The sequence below is a fragment of the Miniopterus natalensis genome, chromosome 6, assembly GCF_054644295.1.
Source record: "Miniopterus natalensis isolate mMinNat1 chromosome 6, mMinNat1.hap1, whole genome shotgun sequence".
NCBI classification, from domain to species: Eukaryota; Metazoa; Chordata; class Mammalia; order Chiroptera; family Miniopteridae; genus Miniopterus; species Miniopterus natalensis.
This window is the reverse complement of record NC_142086.1, coordinates 54,359,112-54,377,043: the sequence shown is the minus strand read 5'-3', so window position 1 is coordinate 54,377,043 and position 17,932 is coordinate 54,359,112. Positions and strand designations below refer to the sequence as shown.

Genomic DNA, 17,932 nt, shown 5'->3' with positions numbered 1-17,932 from the left:
TGGACCAAGAGAAGGAGAAAGATACAGGCAGTGACTTGCTCAGAGTTTCCCACAAGGTTAATGAGACAGATGCCTCTTTCCTGCATTTAGTCTCTCTGTTTTGAACATCTACTAATGCTTGATTCTGAAGCCTTGTCCTCCCCAAAACAACTTTATGCTGGTTATATGTGCCAGATAAATATTAGTCAATGAAAGATAGAACACAGGGGAGGCAACCATAGAACTAAGATTGAGGCTGTTCATTTTTAAATATTAATTTAAATGTTGAAATTCACTATTAATTGTTCTTTCTTTTTATATATTCTTTCTGAATACATACTTAAATGTAAAGGGTGGAAAATTTAGAAAATACAAAATAACATAAAGCAGAAATTAAGAAATTAAAAACTATTGAAATCTCACGAGCCAAAGGAAACTACTGTTGAAATTTGGTTATAACTTTTCAGAAATGTTTTTTTCTTTCAAATGTCTGTAGGTATGTGTACTCAAAAAAAGAATTATAAATATAATACATAATCTCTATTTTTTTTATGCAACATATATCATGACCACTTTTAATGTCCTTAGATTTAGATTTAACTCCCATAAATCCTTTCATAATTATAATAAATATATGAATACCTTTTAATAATGATATGCTGCTGAAAAACCAGTGGGTAAGAAAAGTCTGTAAGTATAGTATTTGTTGTTGCTGTTACTGTGTCTGATGTTATCAAAGGTGGACCCATAAAATAGGTGGGGACCCGTCTTTGAGTAGCTGACTCAGAGGGCAGCCAACAGTTCTTTCTTTCTAAATATGTGTTACTATATTTGAGAAATGACTCAGCTTAAATATTTAATCTTATTCATCTGTGTGAGGATTCTTAATGAGATTCCAGCCCCAACGAGAAGCAAGATTTTCCTTAGTGCTAATAAAATGAGAAATACAACGAATGACTGCAAAGAGCCCAAACTCTTTTCCCGAAGGTTATCTCTCCTCCTTTACAGGGAGATGCTGCCCCCTAGGGGTGAAGGTCTTCACAGGTAGCAAGGCTCCTGGGAGAAAGTGATTTCTTAATGAACACATTTCCATCTTTCTTTTTCCTGTTCCAGCTACTGTATAATTTCAGTTTGCCTAAGAGTTTACGAATTCCTTTTGTTATGTAGCTGTGATTTCTTTTCTCTATGTGAAAGCTCATATGCCCAGGAGGATGCAGGATCCCAAAAAGGACTCTAACCTTTCTGAAGCCTTTGACAGTAAAAGCTTTCTGTCCCTGGGGCCTGGTGTAGATATGCCACAAATGACAGAGGACAGGACCCTCCCTTGGAGAGACCTTTGAATTGTATAGGATAACTCACCACCGGAGGAAATTAGAAAATAAAGTCAAACAGAGTATCTCAAATTCAATAGGGCTCCTATAATTGGTTTCAAACGACCACTAAGACTTGATATGAATCTGAGAGAAAGAATCATGAAGAGTCTCAAGACAAATGTGACGTTAAGCCTGAAGAAAAACCCTCCAGGCTGGGAGAGAAGATCAGTGCTCTGCTGTTGCCGTGTCTATAAGGGCCCAGGAGCTAAACTGCAGCATGTTGCTGGGCCGGGTGTGGCTCAGCGGCCGAGCATCCACCTAGAATCCAGGAGATCGCAGTTTGATTCCGGTCAGGGCACGTGCCGGGTTGTGCGCTCCAATCGGGAGCGTGTGGGAGGCAGCTGATCAACGGCAACTCTCTCATCATTGATATTTCGACTCTCTCTCCCTCTCTCTGAAATCAATAAAGTTTTATTTTTTTTAAAAAATACAAAGAAACCCTGCACTCTGTTGCTTCAAAGAAATGCATCAAGTAGCTTAAAGTTAGTTTTCAGAAGACTGAAATTTAAAAAGGGCTTTTCCTAGGGAAAAGTGAGATATAAATATAACTAAATTATTAATAACAATTTAAACTGTATGCCTATTGTTTTTAATAGAAACACTCTCAAAAACATTTTATATGAGAGAAATAAAAATTTAACTTTTATTGAATGACCAGGTATCCCTCTTAATTATAAAATTAAAAATAGGAGAGGCAAATTGACAGCAAGCCAACAATTAGTAGTTATAAAAAGAGAAAGAAAAGACCAAAAAAAAGACCCCTTTTATTTGTAAAATGATTCATTATAAAGATGCAACTTCCAACTGAAAAGGCTTTAAGAAATCCTGTTAACCAACATTTATAAGGTTCTCATATTACTTTTAAAAGACATGAATAAAAAGTAAAATATAAGCAAAGTTTATTACACAAAAACTCCATATAAACAAAGTTTAATACTACACAAACTCTTGATAAATTATTTTTTATATTCTGGATGTGAAATATAGCTGTATATCTTCTGGTTTTGCCATGTGAGAAATAAAAATGCTAAATTAAAGTTGCAAAATTTGAAGCACTTGCCTTAGAAATTATTATTGCTTGTACTAATATTTTAAAGTATGTAAACACATGTGGGCATATAACTAATTGAGTTTTTATTTTAATGACTGGTGTCATTAGAAACTAGTCTCAAAAACCTCAGACAGTATTATAATTTATGAGAAACTGTAGAGTTCCTCCACCTACTCTTCATATACAAACTTATAAGATGTGATCTCTCTCTGATAAAAGTTTTAAAACAGTATTATATTGAACTTTAATGCCAACTTATTATATTTTTCTAAAATCCCAAATTGTCTTTGTAATTTTGAACTAATAGATTATTGAGATACTTAGTTAATAATCAATATTTACCTGAAGACTTTTAAAAACCTTAAAATTGTGCCAAGAACATTGAAGAATCTAAGATTTTACTCCAGTTTCAAGTAACAAGTTAGTCTTCCACAGTTTCATGGGCACTGGCAGAAGACACAAGACTCCTGAGTCAGAAACAATATTACAGCAAACCCAGCATTTTACAGTTCCCCAAGTCCCAATGCCCACAAGGTGACACAAAGAAAGTCAGATGATATCTGTATTGCACACACAGTGGACTGCAGTACAGGAGAGGAACCCCGAGTTTAAAGAACACAAATACTTTGTAATGAGCAGTAAGACAGCCTGACCCTTGTGCTGGAAGGAGGCATTATTATAATAGACAGTAAGTAAAACTGCCCTTTGCTCCGGAGGGAGTCATAGTCTCTATCTCCCAGGGCTGTTCTTTGTACAAACAGCTTTGAAAGATAGTCCAGAACAGGGTTAGTCATTGTCTTTACTCTTAAGACATGCAGAATAATGCGGAAACTAAGGAAGAATTGTCTCCCAATACAGAGAGAAATAAAAAATAAAATACATAGTTCCTACACATCTACGCATGTTTTTATGTATATATCTTTATTCATGCATGAACACTTTTTCCTTCAGAATACTCAAATTAAGATGAAATAAATATAAACATCAAATTATGACATACAGGGTGGGGCAAAAAGTAGACTTACAGTTATTTGTATGGAAACCAATACAATAATTAATAAATAATAATACAAGAATAAACTCTCTTTCACATACTCACAACTGTAAACCTACATTTGCCCCACCCTGTGCTTGATAAAGTTCTTTTAAAGCTAGCACTTTAAAACTTTCAGTATAGTTATTCAAACTTATAGGACTATATAAGTATATATGTACATATCAAAGCTATATTAAGGGATGTAAATTTTTTTAAATGATATGGAATAGGGGAGAGATGACTCATAGTTTGAAAAAAGAAAAGTGGTCTCTGGCTATGTCATCTGTTGTCAGCATGTAAAAGTTCTTTGCCTAAATTATGTTCTGACATGGTAGCAGAACTTGCTGTTATGCTTCTGGGTGTTTACACTCACTTTGCACAAGTGCACCATCTCTGTACGTGATGCTTTTGAGTCCCTCATGATTGACCACAAGCGTGAAAACAATGCAGTTTCCAGCTGCTGAGAGAATGACAACTTGCCCTTATGAAATATCCATCTTTATTTTCAGCCACCTTTGTTACTATTTTCATCAACTGTCCAGTCTCTTAGGTCTACTTTTTCATGTTATTCATTTCTACAATTTGACTGCAAATTCAGAAGGTTTGGACACTTACAGGTTGTTATTTTCACTCCAACCGTCTTCTCTGCTTCCCAGAGGGGTGGAGGCTGGCTCCCCCACCTTGTGCAGGTCAGCACTGGCCAACGAGGGGGGAGTCCCGGAGTGAACAGGCATGATCTGTATGCTGTAGTTTTTTCCCCCAGAACTGTTGTACTGTCTCATACAAGCTGCCCTTTCTTGTGAGGCCCTTAACGTTGAAAATAATGTTAAGACTAAGAGGCAGCCCTCCTCCCCTCCTTGGGAGCCTAGTGAGAGGTTGTTCACATGCGCACACTCTCACGGTTGTGAGCACCTGTTTAGAATGGGTGGAAACAGGCCCGTGGAGAAAGGTGGGCACAATGACCACACAGAAGACTTCTAAATGACAGTTTATTCCCAGGTTTGGAATACTCTTGTCTGCTAACAAGAGTTGGGCTACACGTTACAGGATAGATTGTAAAGGAATTTTGTGTGAAGGCCCTGCATATATATCAATGCCTTCATCCGTTCTTTCAGCTTAAATCAATCAGGAGTAATGAAATGTCAAAGTGGAAATTTTAAAGAAGAGAAAGGAGGAGGAGGGGAGGAGGGAAGGAATAAGGCAGGGAGGAGGGAGTTAAAAGGAAGGAAGGAAAAACCCACTGGCCAAGGATTTTTTTAAAATTGGATAAAAGTGGCCAGAAATAGTGCTCACAGCAAAGAAGCAAGTGGAAGTGGTCACCTCTGGGGAGAGGAGCTGGAGGGAAGGGGGTATGAGACAGACTTCTTTTCACCAGCGACTGGGCAGCCCAAATGCCAGGCCAAGAGGGGACTGGCCCGCTTTCCAGTACCACTTCGGGTGACAGGCCTTGCATTTGAACAGAGCGGCCAGTTCCCCCAGCCACTGTCGCATTGGAGGCCCAGCGGCCCAGAGGCAGGCAGGGAGGGCAGGGTGTCCAGCCACGTTCACTTTTGACAACCGCGTCTGAGGCTCAGGAAAGGGACGGGTGCTGCTGGACAGAGTCGATGGGATGGAAAAAGGGGGGTGTCTATAATTTCAACAATAAAGAGAAATTTTAAAAACATATCTTCGGGTGAGGATTTAAAAATAATTGTTTTGATGACTAAAGGGAGAGGGGCTGAGGAATGAAGGACTAATAAAGGGAAATTCCCAATAGGACCTTCAAACTGCCCGCTTGTTAAGACAAAAATCTTCTTTCAGACTCCTTATTTGTTTCTTAGAAATTAGATTGTACTTTGTTTCTCCTAAGTACAGACTTACTTTTGCATATATCAAAATTTGGCCTTGGCCACCTTTGGCCTTAGTGAATTGGTTCCAAAGACTACGAAATGATTACGGTAAACTTCTATGTGGCTAACCTCTCGGCTGGAAACCAACCAGGAAATGAGTAGAGGCAATCCTGGCTTTGCACAGTTCTGATAGGCCTAAATTTCAGTCTTGTTAAACTAAGACCAGTCTCTCAACAACACCGTGCCAATTTTATTTTATTTATTATTATTATTTTTTAATCTTCACCCATGGACATGCTTAGAGGGAGGAAGGAAGAAAGAGACACACACAGAGAGAGAGAGAGGCTGATATGAGAGAGAAACATTGATCAGTTACCTCCCATACATGCCCCAACCAGGGGTCAAACTCGCAACATTTTGGTGGATGGGATGAAGCTCCAACCAACTGAGCCACTGGCCCGGGCCAACACCGTGCAAATTTTAGTTACCATAGTATATTACCTGTGGGTAATTACATTGTACAAACTTCACTGTCTTCAAAGCACCAGAGAAATAACAGCTGTGTGTCATGGGCAGTGGCCAATCACATGAATTCTGTCAAAGTCTCTGTGCATCTGTTACTCAGTTTCCACAGTCTAGCAAAGTATGTAGTTGCTTCTTTGTCTCCAGTGATAAACTCATATGACATTTTACAAAAACGGATGATTGAAAGAGGGAATTGTCCAATAAAGGTGAAAGTGCAGCAAAGAAAGGTAAAGTGATATTGCTAGGAGTGAAATTGGATGTGATGGGATGTTGATAAAGCTGCAATTCTAGAGGCTCTAGGTACGCAGCCAGAGGAATTTTGTGAAGGTGAACTTAACAACATAAATGAGGAAAATGGTTGTGACACAAAAGGTGAAGCTGTCCTAGGGAAAGTGCTACCTGCAAAAACCTTCACATTAAAGGACCCCTCAGAGATATATCACAACATTAAATCACAAAGGATAAAATCTTGTAAGCAAAAATAAGTTGTCAAATTGTACTCCCCTGGGAGCTGGGGCCTATTAGGCGAGTGGGTTGTTACACTTTCAGGGAATTAGGGCCTGAAAAATTGTACAATGAGTTTGAAGCATTAGTTAGGAGATTGTAGTTGTGTCTTCTTCCATAAGTTTAATATCGTGCTGGTTGTCATGCTTAGTAAATTACTGGTCTGGTAATAATATTTAAATTATTGTCTTTTCTTTTCTGGAAGATATAAATACTTGTGCATTTTCTTTATTAAGTTAGAAAATGATTTTTGGCTCTTCTCCCAGGTTGATCGTGATTAAAAGGAAGGAAGGGGAGGAGAAAGAGAAGAGCACAGGGGAAAGGAGAAGAGGGGGGATACAAAGAGAAAAGACTGGAGAAGAGGAGGAGCTCTGCTCCCCCCTCCCCTCTTCCCCCTCCAAGTTGTTCTTTGTATAGTGTCCTATTTTTTTCTTAGGAATTCTATTATCTGAATCTCATGGCCACTGAATCCTGCCTCTTGTTTTAAGTACTGACTCTCATGCATGGTGAGTTGTTTCCATGTATGTTTTGGTTATGAGCTCATCTGTAGCAGGGCCCGCTTTTTCCTAAGAGAACCCACTGCGCCCTGTGTGAGAAAGAGTCCTCCTGGTAGATCCATTCTCTGCTGACTTCTGCCAAGAGTCTTGGGGTGTCACTTTGCTTGGACACATTTTTATGTGAAGTTCTCAGCTTGGGGTTCAGGGGACTTTATTGTAAAATAAATTCAAACTCCAAACCTGTTGAGGAACTGGACTCTAAGATGTTAACAATGGGGAAACCTGGGGGGGGGGGGGGCGTATACAGGAATTCTGTGTGCTATGCAACTTTTCTGCAAACCTAAAATTATTCCAAAATAAAAAATTGATTTTCAAAAAATGAAGCCCCGCCCGGCCGGGCGTGGCTCAGAGGTTGAGCGTCGACCTAGGATCCAGGCGATCAAGGTTCGATTCCCGGTCAGGGCACATGCCTGGGTTGTGGGCTCGGTCAATGACTCCCTCATCATTGATGTTTCTGTCTCTCTCTCTTCCTCTCTCTGAAATCAATAAAGATATAAAAAAAAAAAAAAGAAAGAAAAAAATGAAGCCCCTGCCTGGCTGGGCGTGGCTCAGCAGTTGAGTGTCGACCTAGGATCCAGGAGATCCGGGTTTGATTACTGGTCAGGGCACATGCCCAGGTTGTGAGCTTGATCAATGACTCATCATTGATGTTTCTCTCTCTCTCTCCCTCTTCTTTCCTCTCTCTGAAATCAATAAAAATATATTTAAAATAAAATAAAATAATAAAAAATGAAGCCCCTAGATTACTAAAACCAGTTAAGGCCTTGGGTAGCCATAGAGTCTGCTTGTATGCTTACTGGTCTTATTTTCATTTCCCTCTTCATTTTGGGTATCTGCAATACCCCTTTTAAAAGTTCAGCTATAAATTGAAAATAATTTTTGTTGTGATTTACCCAGCACTCCTGGGAGTTACTACAGGTGGATTTCCAGATCGTATCAGTTCACTACCCGTGGAAACTTAATTCCCCATTTTCTCTTTCATCCACACAAATAAAGCTTTCATCTCTGCCACTGAAACTGCTCCAACCAACCTTACCAATAACATTCATCTCACAAACCTAGTGGTCAGTTCTTGGTAGTCATGTACTCAGTTTTTCATCAGCACTTGAACAGATGAGCACACCTTCCTTGAAACCCTCCATTCTCTTGGTCTGGCACACGCTTCTCTTTCTGCTCAGGCTTCTTCGTGGACTTACTCCTGAACTTACTTTACTGAACTTTAAATGTTAAACACCTCTGGACTCCGTCTGCCACCAAGCTCCTATAATTCTACACACACTCCCTAGGTGATACTATCCAGCTCAACGATTTTCAATGTCTACATATACCAGTGACTCCTAAATTGAGATCTTACTGATTTCTTTGGCCCACCCCCAGGACCACAGACTCATATATACAACTGCCTCCTCAACATCTCTACTTGAATGTCAGACTTAATATGACCCAAACAGAACTCTCCATTTGGTGCCAACAGTAACGGAATAGATTGTCCAGTAGATGCCTGTGGTAGGCCTTTGACAGGCCTGGTGACGTAGCTGCAACTAGAACAGAAAAGTAAATCATTATGGCACAGCAAAACCCTCTCTCTGGGGTAGTAGGTAGACCTTTGAGTATGAACGTGGCCCTTCCCCAAGTCTAATAGTACCAGACGGCAAAACCTTAGTTCTCTATGTTGACCACCAAATTTTAAGTACAGTTTCATAAGGGGCCTCAGCTCAGAGATCTACTATTTTACTATCTTTGCAGAAAAAAATCTTGAGACTAGCCAGATTGAATGAGGAAACAATGCCTAATACATGGAGAAAGGAATTCCTGAAGCCTGCTTTTTCTTTTTTCTCATTTAATTTCACATTTATTCCTATTACATTGGGAAGGGAAATAAGAGTCATGGGTGTTTAGAATTGCACTTTTACCCTGGCTGGCTTCGCTCAGTGGCTAGAGCATCGACCGTCAGACCGAAGGGTTTGATTCCAGCCAAGGGCACGTGCCTCGGCTGCAGGCTGATCCCATGAGCGGGAGCCAACCAGTCTGTGTGTCTCTTTCACACTGATGTTTTTCTCTCTCTCTTTCCCTTCCATTCTCTCTCAAAAGCAATGGGGGGGGAGGGGTGGAATACCCTCAGGTGAGGATTAAAAAAAAAAGAATTGCAGTATTTTTATTTCTATTGCCTTTCAGACAGATTTGGGATCCAGATTCTAATTTTCTTTAAGTTGAGGATCTGAATCAGAATCGGAGGAGGTCAACTGCTGCTGGAGCTGGAGGCTGCCTGGAGAAAGGCAGGAAACAGGAATGTACTTCACCTTAGAGGGTTCATATTCCAGGGTTCCCATCCAGGTACCTGAGGATTCTCCAGGTAGATTACATATGTGTGTGGCAGGGGGAAGGGCACAGCAGCTTCCCAAAGGGAATGTGATTGGCACAGGCCTGGGACTGGTACTTAGGAGGTGGGGGGTTGGCCACATGTGCAGGGGGAGGACCTGAGAAGATACTGTCCTCTCATCTATATCCTAGGATGCTGTGAAGGGCCTCTCCATAAGGACAGGGCCAGGGTTTGCTCCTTGGCCTCTGGTTGGCCTCTTTAATAGTAGGGTATAAACCCTACAAATTTATATGCATTTGTGACATTGTTGCCACTCTTCTTTATTCCTCTGTGCTTGAGACCCTGGGCAATTACTTTTAACCATACACGATTCTGAGACAGATTAGCAAGAAGCTAGGAAAATTCCTTGACAAGTAGAATGGGGAATCTGAGACAGATAGTTTAACAATTTACAGCCAGATGATAAATCACAAGGTCTTACCCTCCCCAACCAAAAACACTTAAGAACAAGTGGTTTACACATTCCAGACCGTGCCAGGGCAGTTTCTGGAACAATAATTTTCAAATAAATAAATAAATGGGTAAAAAAATACATGTGGTATTTAGAACCAAGTAGCCTGTCAAATGTGATATACAATTATAGACAAGAGTCAGTTTTACCAGTTCTCAGACTTTAGCTTGGTCTTCTGAATTGAGAAAATGTTTTCCTGAGTATTCACGATAACTTGCAGCATGAGAAGGATTGTATTTAAAAGTTAAATGAGCAAATACATTGTATTTTGTTTTTTCCAATGGGCCTCGGTTAAGACTTGTTAACGTAAGAAACATTCAAACCTGTTGTGAGTTTATCTGAGCCAAACTGTCAATACATGCCAGGGAGCAAGAATCTCAATGGATTGAGATAATGCTCTGGAGAATGACAGTTTTGCACCTTATTTTACATATTACAATACAAAGAGGAGAGATAAGTGGGTTACATGAAATACATTGGTGATAGATTAGGGAGGCAAGAAAAAGCAAAGTAGGGAAACCTTGGAGGTTGGATAAACAGTAAAATGATTGAAACACTTCTTTTACTTAGGTGGGTGCAGGACAGTTAACAGTCAACAACTAACTCTATAACAATGAGGGGATCTGTGGTCTCTCCAGAGCAGTGCCTGTGCTTTGACGGGGTCTGGAAAGAGGAAAGTTACTTTGACATTCCAACAATATGTTATCGTAGATGCGGAAAGACAATAGACAGACTCAATTAAGGTAAAGATTGACCTTTGTCAGGGAAGATACCGGCCTAGGACATGACTACCCACCATAAACTGCTTTTTAGTTAAAAAGTTTTAATTTCGGACCAGCCTTTGTGGTTACTTTAGGTCTCCGAGTTTGCAAGGCTGCCAGGCAGGCATTGCCTGAGCTAGTCAGGTCGGCATGTGGCCCTTTTTCCTCCACAGACTACAGCTGGAAACCTCTAGAGCTTAAAGAATCATGCAGTTTATTCAAACAGCCAGTGTTGTATTGATCTCAATTTCAATAAATCAACATTAGTATAAGGAATTAAAACTGTCTTTAAAAAAAAAGACCAACATAGACCAGAACCAAAACCTATGGTTCCAAAACAGCATGGAGTTGTATCTGTCAGAAGCATCCATTTAACTCTCCTTCCTTGTAAGGAAAATCACTCCTCCTTTGCTGTTTTACATTTACAGAAGTTTACAAGGATTTTACCAGGCGTTCCTCGCGCCTGTGAAAATTATTAGCATTATTGTAAAGAGAGGTAGATTCCAGAGGCAACCGGGGAAGAAGAGAGTTGGCTGCTCCAGAGACATTTGCAAATGTCACCGCACGTTTTCACTCGCCCGGCCCCATGCCCGGCGAGCCGCTTCTCTGGGCAGCACCGGGTGCCCACATTTTCCCCAGCGGGACTTTCACGCTTTTAGTATCCAAATGGATGTTAAACGCTTGGGCCAAAGACCCGGCGGCTCTTTATTGTCAAAATAAGAGCCTTTTCCCAGCGCTATTTGCTCGGGCGGAATAACCCGACCCGCGTCCAGGGCAGAACGCGAGGCGCCTGCCCTCCGGCGGCGAGCGCCCACCGCGAGCGCCCAGCGCAGCCCACTGACCCGGCCGCCCGCCCGCCCGCAGCGCGCCGGGGCTTCCGCCTCCCTGTCCGGCCGGGCTCCTCTGCGTCGGGGACGCGGAAACCCCGTAGGAGCAGGGTGGGAGGGGACCTCTGTGTGGACACCGTTTGCTGCAATATTCTTCCGCCTCCAAGCAAAGAGTCCCATCCTCCCCCCAGGGTCCTGGGATTTCCAGCGACCCTATAGCATCTTCAAATACCCAACCTGGATTTTCCCACCAACTTGCTTAGGCTATTTTCTAAGGTAAGGACCCCAGGACCACAATTTTGTAGCTAACGAAGAGCGACGAGAAAATTCCTCCGCAGAAAACGGGTTCCGGCCGCGAGGCTATAAAAAACGGGTGGCACGGTCCCGCTGTCTTTTCAGTCGGGCGCTGAGTGGTTTTTCGGAACATGTCTGGTGGCTCCGCGGATTATAACAGGTACGGCACTTTTTCCGCGGTGCTCGTTGGTGAAGGTCATGTGGCGCCATTGGAGGTTGTAGTACGTGGCGTGGAGGCAGGGAACTCGGGTTCGTAGGCGTTTCCTTGGGGTACGGTACCCCTGTGTCCTTCGAGAAGCTTCCATGATGGGTAGGGCCCCGGGCTGCAGGGAGACCGGCAAGGGTAGGAAGACGGATTGGTGTGGTGTCTTCTCCCGAAGACGCTTTGTCGTCCCGGCCGCTTCCCATGCCCATACGGAGCTGACATTTGGTTAAAGCCGTGGCGCAGTCCGTATTCGGTCCAGTGTAACCAGCCTTAACCTTTATTTGCGGCCAACGGCGCGAGTTGGAGTGCTAATGTTTAAGTGGGGCGGGGGGAGGGCGACAGCGCCCATTAGACGCGGCCCGAAGGTGCGCCGAGAACGGACCGGCGACGGGGTCCCGGTGAACCGTTGGCATAGCCCTCGCCAGGCCTTTGCCCGCGTCAATCACTCGGCTTGCGCATTGTAAGGGGCGGAGCTGGGCGTGTGGAGCTCTCGCGAGACGGCCCGCCGCCGAGACGGGAGCGCCGGCGTCCACGGAGCTTTTCCGTCGGTTCCCAGTTCTTAATCTTTGGGCGGGCGCGCAGTAAATGAATTGTGTGCTCTGCTCCCGCAGCTTCCTTTGCTCTCTTAGTCGGAAGGGAACACGTGCAGGAGAGGGTAGCCTGACCTGACAGGTCGTAAAGGGCTGTCCCCCTAACGTGCAGTTGGGTGGCTTGGGAAAGGGATGTTGTCTAACTGCGGTCTTTTTTGTCTGCAGAGAACATGGCGGCCCAGAGGGAATGGACCCCGATGGTGTCATCGAGGTAAGAAATGTGTGTGGATTTTGAAACTCTGGAAAGGTGAGTTTGTTCATCCTATTTATTCCCTTTTCGATTTTTATTTTTTTATAGAGCAACTGGAATGAGATTGTTGATAACTTTGACGATATGAATTTAAAGGAGTCTCTTCTTCGGGGCATCTATGCTTATGGTTTTGAGAAGCCTTCAGCTATTCAGCAGAGAGCTATTATTCCTTGCATTAAAGGTAAAAGGACTCATTGGCATTTTTAAAAACAAAATCATTGTTTTACATAGACCTGGACCATAAAAGGGAAAATAACTTCTGGGGGACTAGTACCTACTTGTATTCCTTAAAGTGAAATGATGGCAATCATCTTTCGGGACTGACCTGAAATGAAGAGAATACTCATGCTGATCACTTGATTATTTGGGCGTAATTCATGTTCCAAATGGAATACATAGTGTAAACTAGAAGTGACGGTTTGATGTGGGATCGGTAAATATGTATCCTACTTTTTTTAGGGTATGATGTGATTGCTCAAGCTCAGTCAGGTACTGGCAAGACAGCCACATTTGCTATTTCCATCCTGCAACAGTTGGAGATTGAGTTCAAGGAGACCCAAGCACTAGTATTGGCCCCCACCAGAGAACTGGCACAACAGGTATTGATAGTGTAGTTCAAAAAACTGCTTGCGTGTTGCATAGGTTTCAGGTTTCACAACTGAAGAATTTAAAACTTAGTGTAAATTGGTCCTATCAGAGCCCTCCTTTTAACTGTCCATGCATGCAGGGAGTTTTTATTAAGAATTAAATAGGAACTGGGTGTGCAAATAGTGTTTGCAGGGTTATATAATAGATGGAGAAACTAAAGCTTTCTATTCAGGGTGGACTAGGTCTGTTCTCATTTTAAGTTTGAATGCAGTTGTGCAACATGAAAACTGCAGTGACATGTTACTAGTTTGTGATGCATCATCTTTTGCATGATATGTTTTAAAGACTCACTGCTAATGTAGGCTTTGAAGTGTACATTGCTAATAAAACTATAGGCTTTATTGAGGTCAAGATTATATATGTCACTGCCCTGTGGGAAAAATTAAAGTATCAACAATTTGTCTTAGCTATATTTGCCGAGCTTGATCCAGTACTTACATCTCTCTACACAACGAAGAATATAAAGGACATGTTTTTAGTTCTTAATTAATCTAGCTGGTACCTGGGGCAGTAGGATCCCAAGTGTGACAAGGCACAAGAGGACATTTCAAGGGAATTTTATCTTGAAGCAGATCAGTCTGCATTCTGAGCTTGGAAGTAGTTAAGTGCTATGCATGCATAAAAGCTGTTTGTAGACCAGATATTTGCCATTATGCTTTGCAAGTTTAGTCACAGTCTGTAATTCTGTTGGGTAATTGAGGCTTTTGCCTTTTAGATCCAAAAGGTAATTCTGGCACTTGGAGACTACATGGGAGCAACTTGTCATGCCTGCATTGGTGGAACCAATGTTCGCAATGAAATGCAAAAACTGCAGGCTGAAGCACCACATATTGTTGTTGGTACACCAGGGAGAGTGTTTGATATGTTAAACAGAAGATATCTTTGTAAGTATTGCTGTCAATTGTGTGTACTTTTTTTTTTTTTTAACTATAATAGTATCTCTGAGAATCTATAGTATCTCTAGAGATGATAGTATGATTTTTCTTTTTAACAGCTCCAAAATGGATCAAAATGTTTGTTTTGGATGAAGCAGATGAAATGTTGAGCCGGGGATTTAAGGATCAAATCTATGAGATTTTCCAAAAATTAAATACAAGTATTCAGGTGAGCTTTATTTCACCTCCTCCGCCATAGCTGGAGGTTAGGTTTAATGCAGGAACTGTTACAATACAACTGAAGTGTTTTATTGTCGTTCCCCCTGCTTAAAGCAATTGATGCATAACTATCTCTGTCTAGCACAATTCCATAGCTAGACAGAGACGCTTGGTCTCAAACATGGTTTTTTTGAGTACCGTAGAAGTTCTGCTAACTACTTGTGTGACAACATCACTGTCTTTTTTTTAAGGTTGTGTTGCTTTCTGCCACGATGCCAACTGATGTGTTGGAAGTGACTAAAAAATTCATGAGAGATCCAATTCGAATTCTGGTGAAAAAGGAAGAATTGACCCTTGAAGGAATCAAACAGTTTTATATTAACGTTGAAAGAGAGGTAATTTGTCTAATTTATTACACATAAAAAATGTAGCCAGGTTTTTTACCTTCTTGTATAAGCACTGTGCTAAAATTGCAGAAGCTAGGATCACATCTTGGTTTTTGTAATAATGCTAGCAGAGTACACACAAGAAGAACAGTAACGGCACTAGATGATAAAGACTGGGGTGGACCTCTTTCTTAATGTCCAATGTCCTTTGTCTTAAAATTTGGTGCAACATGTGTTCGAACAGCCTAGCCTAACAGTGACTTTCTACTGATTTTAAGTTGAAAACAAAATTGTTTTAATGACTTCTTTCTTTGAAATACTGTAGGAATGGAAGTTGGATACACTTTGTGACTTGTACGAGACATTGACGATTACACAGGCTGTTATTTTTCTCAATACAAGGCGCAAGGTGGACTGGCTCACTGAGAAAATGCATGCCAGGGACTTCACAGTTTCTGCTCTGGTAAGAGGTGTTCTGCTTTAGTAATGGTAATTAGAATGTCTTTTCATTAAAGCAGGATTCAGACTACAATATAGCTGCTAAGTGCTGTGTTGTCGTTCCCCCTGCTCAAAATAAAGTTGTTTCTTAACTATACCTGTCTGCTAGACTCCTGTAGCAGCCAGGGACGCTTGGTCTCATACATGTTGTTAAAATTAGATAATTGATTTGACTGGTGATTCTTGAATGAAGGTTTTTTAAATTGCAGCATGGTGACATGGACCAGAAGGAAAGAGATGTTATCATGAGGGAATTCAGATCAGGGTCAAGCCGTGTTCTGATCACTACTGACTTGTTGGTAAGTAAGTCTTACTATTCATTTTAATCTACCAAAAGGTATTTTGGGGGGAAGGTTTTTTAATAACCTTTACCAGCTTGGGCTATTTGGGAGAGTAAAGAAGACCACACTCCACAGTGGGCTATATCACTAAACATTATAGTTCACTACTATTCTGTGGCCTACATTACATAGGTGTCTAATTTATCAATTAGAATTTGAACATCATACATTATGTTTCAGGCTCGTGGGATTGATGTGCAACAAGTTTCATTGGTTATAAACTATGATCTACCTACCAATCGTGAAAACTATATTCACAGGTGAGTAGATGGCACCTTGACTATTACTGTTTTGGTAAAATGAGTTCATGTATTGCTTTCCTTCTGACCGATTTGTGTGAAAGGTAACCTCAAATCAGGGAATTGGCTCAGCCTATAGACACAGTAACTTGGTAAGATGAAATTAAAAATTGTACTTGGGAAGACTGGTCATGCACAGTGGGAAAACAGTTGTAAATGTTGCCCAAATTGTGGGCTTTCATACATATGGATTAGATTGTTTTAGATCTGTTGGTCTTAGCTTATTTTTGAGCTTTATTTTTAGTGATGCTCTTGTGTGTCCATGTGCTTTCTTGGTGATTACTCTATAGTTGGGATTTTTCTTGGTGTCGTCTGGTAGCAATTTGAGCAGTCCCTGGTTTAGTTATAGTGGCTTTATCCCTAAATAAATTGAATTGTACTTTGTTATATGATGTAAAAAAAGACTTTTTAAAAAATACAGGAGTCGATAGCAGCAGTTGATGACGAGATGGCACTCAGAAACGGCGTTGACGTAATTTAGGACGTGGAATCATAAGCGAAACAGCACACTGTTTGAATAAAGAGCGAGTCGGTATTTATATTTGTTTTTCTTTTGTCATGATTATTTGATATTTTTAAGTTGTTCCAGCCAAGGCATTTTTGTATATTAGCCTATTAGGTGGTTTGTATTGTCTGGTTTCTATCAGGAAGGTAGAAAGTTGTTCTGGAGGTAAACACGTTTGAGTAATTTGAGTTACAACGTGTGAAACTGAGCAAAAAAGCAGTGATGAGTTTGGGTTACCATACCAAATACTTGTTTTCCCACTGGAAAAAGTTGTAAGTTTAGGCAATAGTTAACCTTGCAGCATTTGTATTTACAGTTTACAGTTCCAGAAGTTCGCGGATATGGATTACATAACTGTTCTTTTTTGTTTTATCCCTGGTGTGTTTACATCTGTCCCAGGCTGACTTCTGCTCTTGGCTGGCCCACTTTGGTATGGGCTTTTTAATTTCACTACCCCAAACACAATACTGTCATCTGCTTTAAAAATAATAATGCTCAAGACACCTGATAAAATCTCATTTTGCAGCCAGACAAGACAAGCTTTGAATCCTTTTGGCACTAACTGCAAAGGAAGATTTTTTTTCTCTAGATATTGATTAGCAGATAGTGCTCCAATTAGAAGCACGAACTATAACCTTGATAAGTAAACAGCAGCTGATGGTTAACAAGTGGATCATCATGTTCAGTAGTTCATGCATTCTGTTAGAAGTAACATTCTAATTGCTGGTTTCTTTTCTTACACAGAATTGGCAGAGGGGGTCGATTTGGGAGGAAAGGTGTGGCTATAAACTTTGTTACTGAAGAAGACAAGAGGATTCTTCGGGACATTGAGACTTTCTACAATACTACAGTGGAGGAAATGCCAATGAATGTGGCTGACCTTATTTAATTCCTGGGATGAGATAGTTTTGAATGCAGTGCTCGCTGTTGCTGAATAGGCGATCACAACGTGCATTGTGCTTCTTTCTTTGGGAATATTTGAATCTTGTCTCAATGCTCATAACGGATCAGAAATACAGATTTTGATAGCAAAGCGACTTTAGTCGTGAGCTCTTGTGAGGAAAGTCATTGGCTTTATCCTCTTTAGAGTTAGACTGTTGGGGTTGGGTATAAAAGATGGGGTCTGTAAAATCTTTCTTTCTTAGAAATTTATTTCCTAGTTCTGTAGAAATGGTTGTATTAGATGTTCTCTATCATTTAATAATATACTTGTGGACTAAAAGATATAAGTGCTGTATAAAATCAGCCAATTATGTTAAACTAGCTTATCTGCCTTTATTGTGTTTGTCATTAGCCTGAATAGAAGGCCTTTAAAATTGATTTTTTTTTTTTTAATTTTTATTTTTTTAGAAAGCATTTGAATGCATTTTGTTTGGTATTGTATTTATTCAATAAAGTATTTAATTAGTGCTAAGTGTGAACTGGACCCTGTTGCTAAGCCCCAGCAAGCAATCATATCCTAGGTAGGGTTAAACCCCCAGTAAAATTGCCATATTGCACATGTCTTAATGAAGTTTGAATGTTAAATAAATTGTATATTCACTTTAAA

General features: G+C 40.9%; 1 protein-coding gene and 5 non-coding genes across 8 annotated transcripts; all 6 read left to right on the top strand.

Moving 5' to 3' along the window:
* Positions 1-11,628: 11,628 nt before the first annotated feature.
* EIF4A2 (eukaryotic translation initiation factor 4A2) lies at positions 11,629-17,932 on the top strand. Of its 3 annotated transcripts, XR_001602245.2 has the most exons (12): positions 11,630-11,727; positions 12,528-12,573; positions 12,661-12,793; positions 13,072-13,211; positions 13,976-14,144; positions 14,255-14,364; positions 14,606-14,749; positions 15,066-15,203; positions 15,448-15,537; positions 15,760-15,839; positions 16,300-16,410; positions 17,128-17,218. XR_001602245.2 is itself a non-coding variant. In XM_016200076.2 (11 exons), exons 1-11 carry the CDS (start codon positions 11,699-11,701, stop codon positions 17,270-17,272), a joined length of 1,224 nt encoding a protein of 407 aa, XP_016055562.1. In that variant the 5' UTR covers positions 11,629-11,698; the 3' UTR covers positions 17,273-17,932. The 3 variants fall into 3 exon arrangements, 2 of the variants coding, with proteins under 2 accessions (XP_016055562.1, XP_016055563.1); XM_016200076.2 differs by lacking the exon at positions 16,300-16,410 and having other exon boundaries at positions 11,629-11,727; positions 17,128-17,932; XM_016200077.2 differs by lacking the exon at positions 17,128-17,218 and having other exon boundaries at positions 16,300-16,800.
* LOC148092916 (small nucleolar RNA SNORD2) lies at positions 12,903-12,970 on the top strand. The gene has a single exon (XR_015714726.1). It is a non-coding gene; the product is annotated as a small nucleolar RNA SNORD2 (small nucleolar RNA).
* On the top strand, positions 14,411-14,537 carry LOC148092915 (small nucleolar RNA SNORA63). Its single transcript, XR_015714744.1, has one exon. It is a non-coding gene; the product is annotated as a small nucleolar RNA SNORA63 (small nucleolar RNA).
* LOC148092914 (small nucleolar RNA SNORA81) lies at positions 14,797-14,974 on the top strand. The gene has a single exon (XR_015714747.1). It is a non-coding gene; the product is annotated as a small nucleolar RNA SNORA81 (small nucleolar RNA).
* LOC148092913 (small nucleolar RNA SNORA63) lies at positions 15,253-15,384 on the top strand. Its single transcript, XR_015714743.1, has one exon. It is a non-coding gene; the product is annotated as a small nucleolar RNA SNORA63 (small nucleolar RNA).
* LOC148092912 (small nucleolar RNA SNORA4) lies at positions 15,566-15,705 on the top strand. Its single transcript, XR_015714713.1, has one exon. It is a non-coding gene; the product is annotated as a small nucleolar RNA SNORA4 (small nucleolar RNA).

Excerpts from the sequence above, each read along its gene's own strand:
- EIF4A2 (XM_016200076.2), top strand. The coding sequence starts at position 11,699 with ATGTCTGGTGGCTCCGCGGATTATAACAG. Across the intron at positions 12,574-12,660 it reads ACCCCGATGGTGTCATCGAG|AGCAACTGGAATGAGATTGT; the intron begins GTAAGAAATGTG and ends ATTTTTTTATAG. Across the intron at positions 13,212-13,975 it reads CCAGAGAACTGGCACAACAG|ATCCAAAAGGTAATTCTGGC; the intron begins GTATTGATAGTG and ends TTTGCCTTTTAG.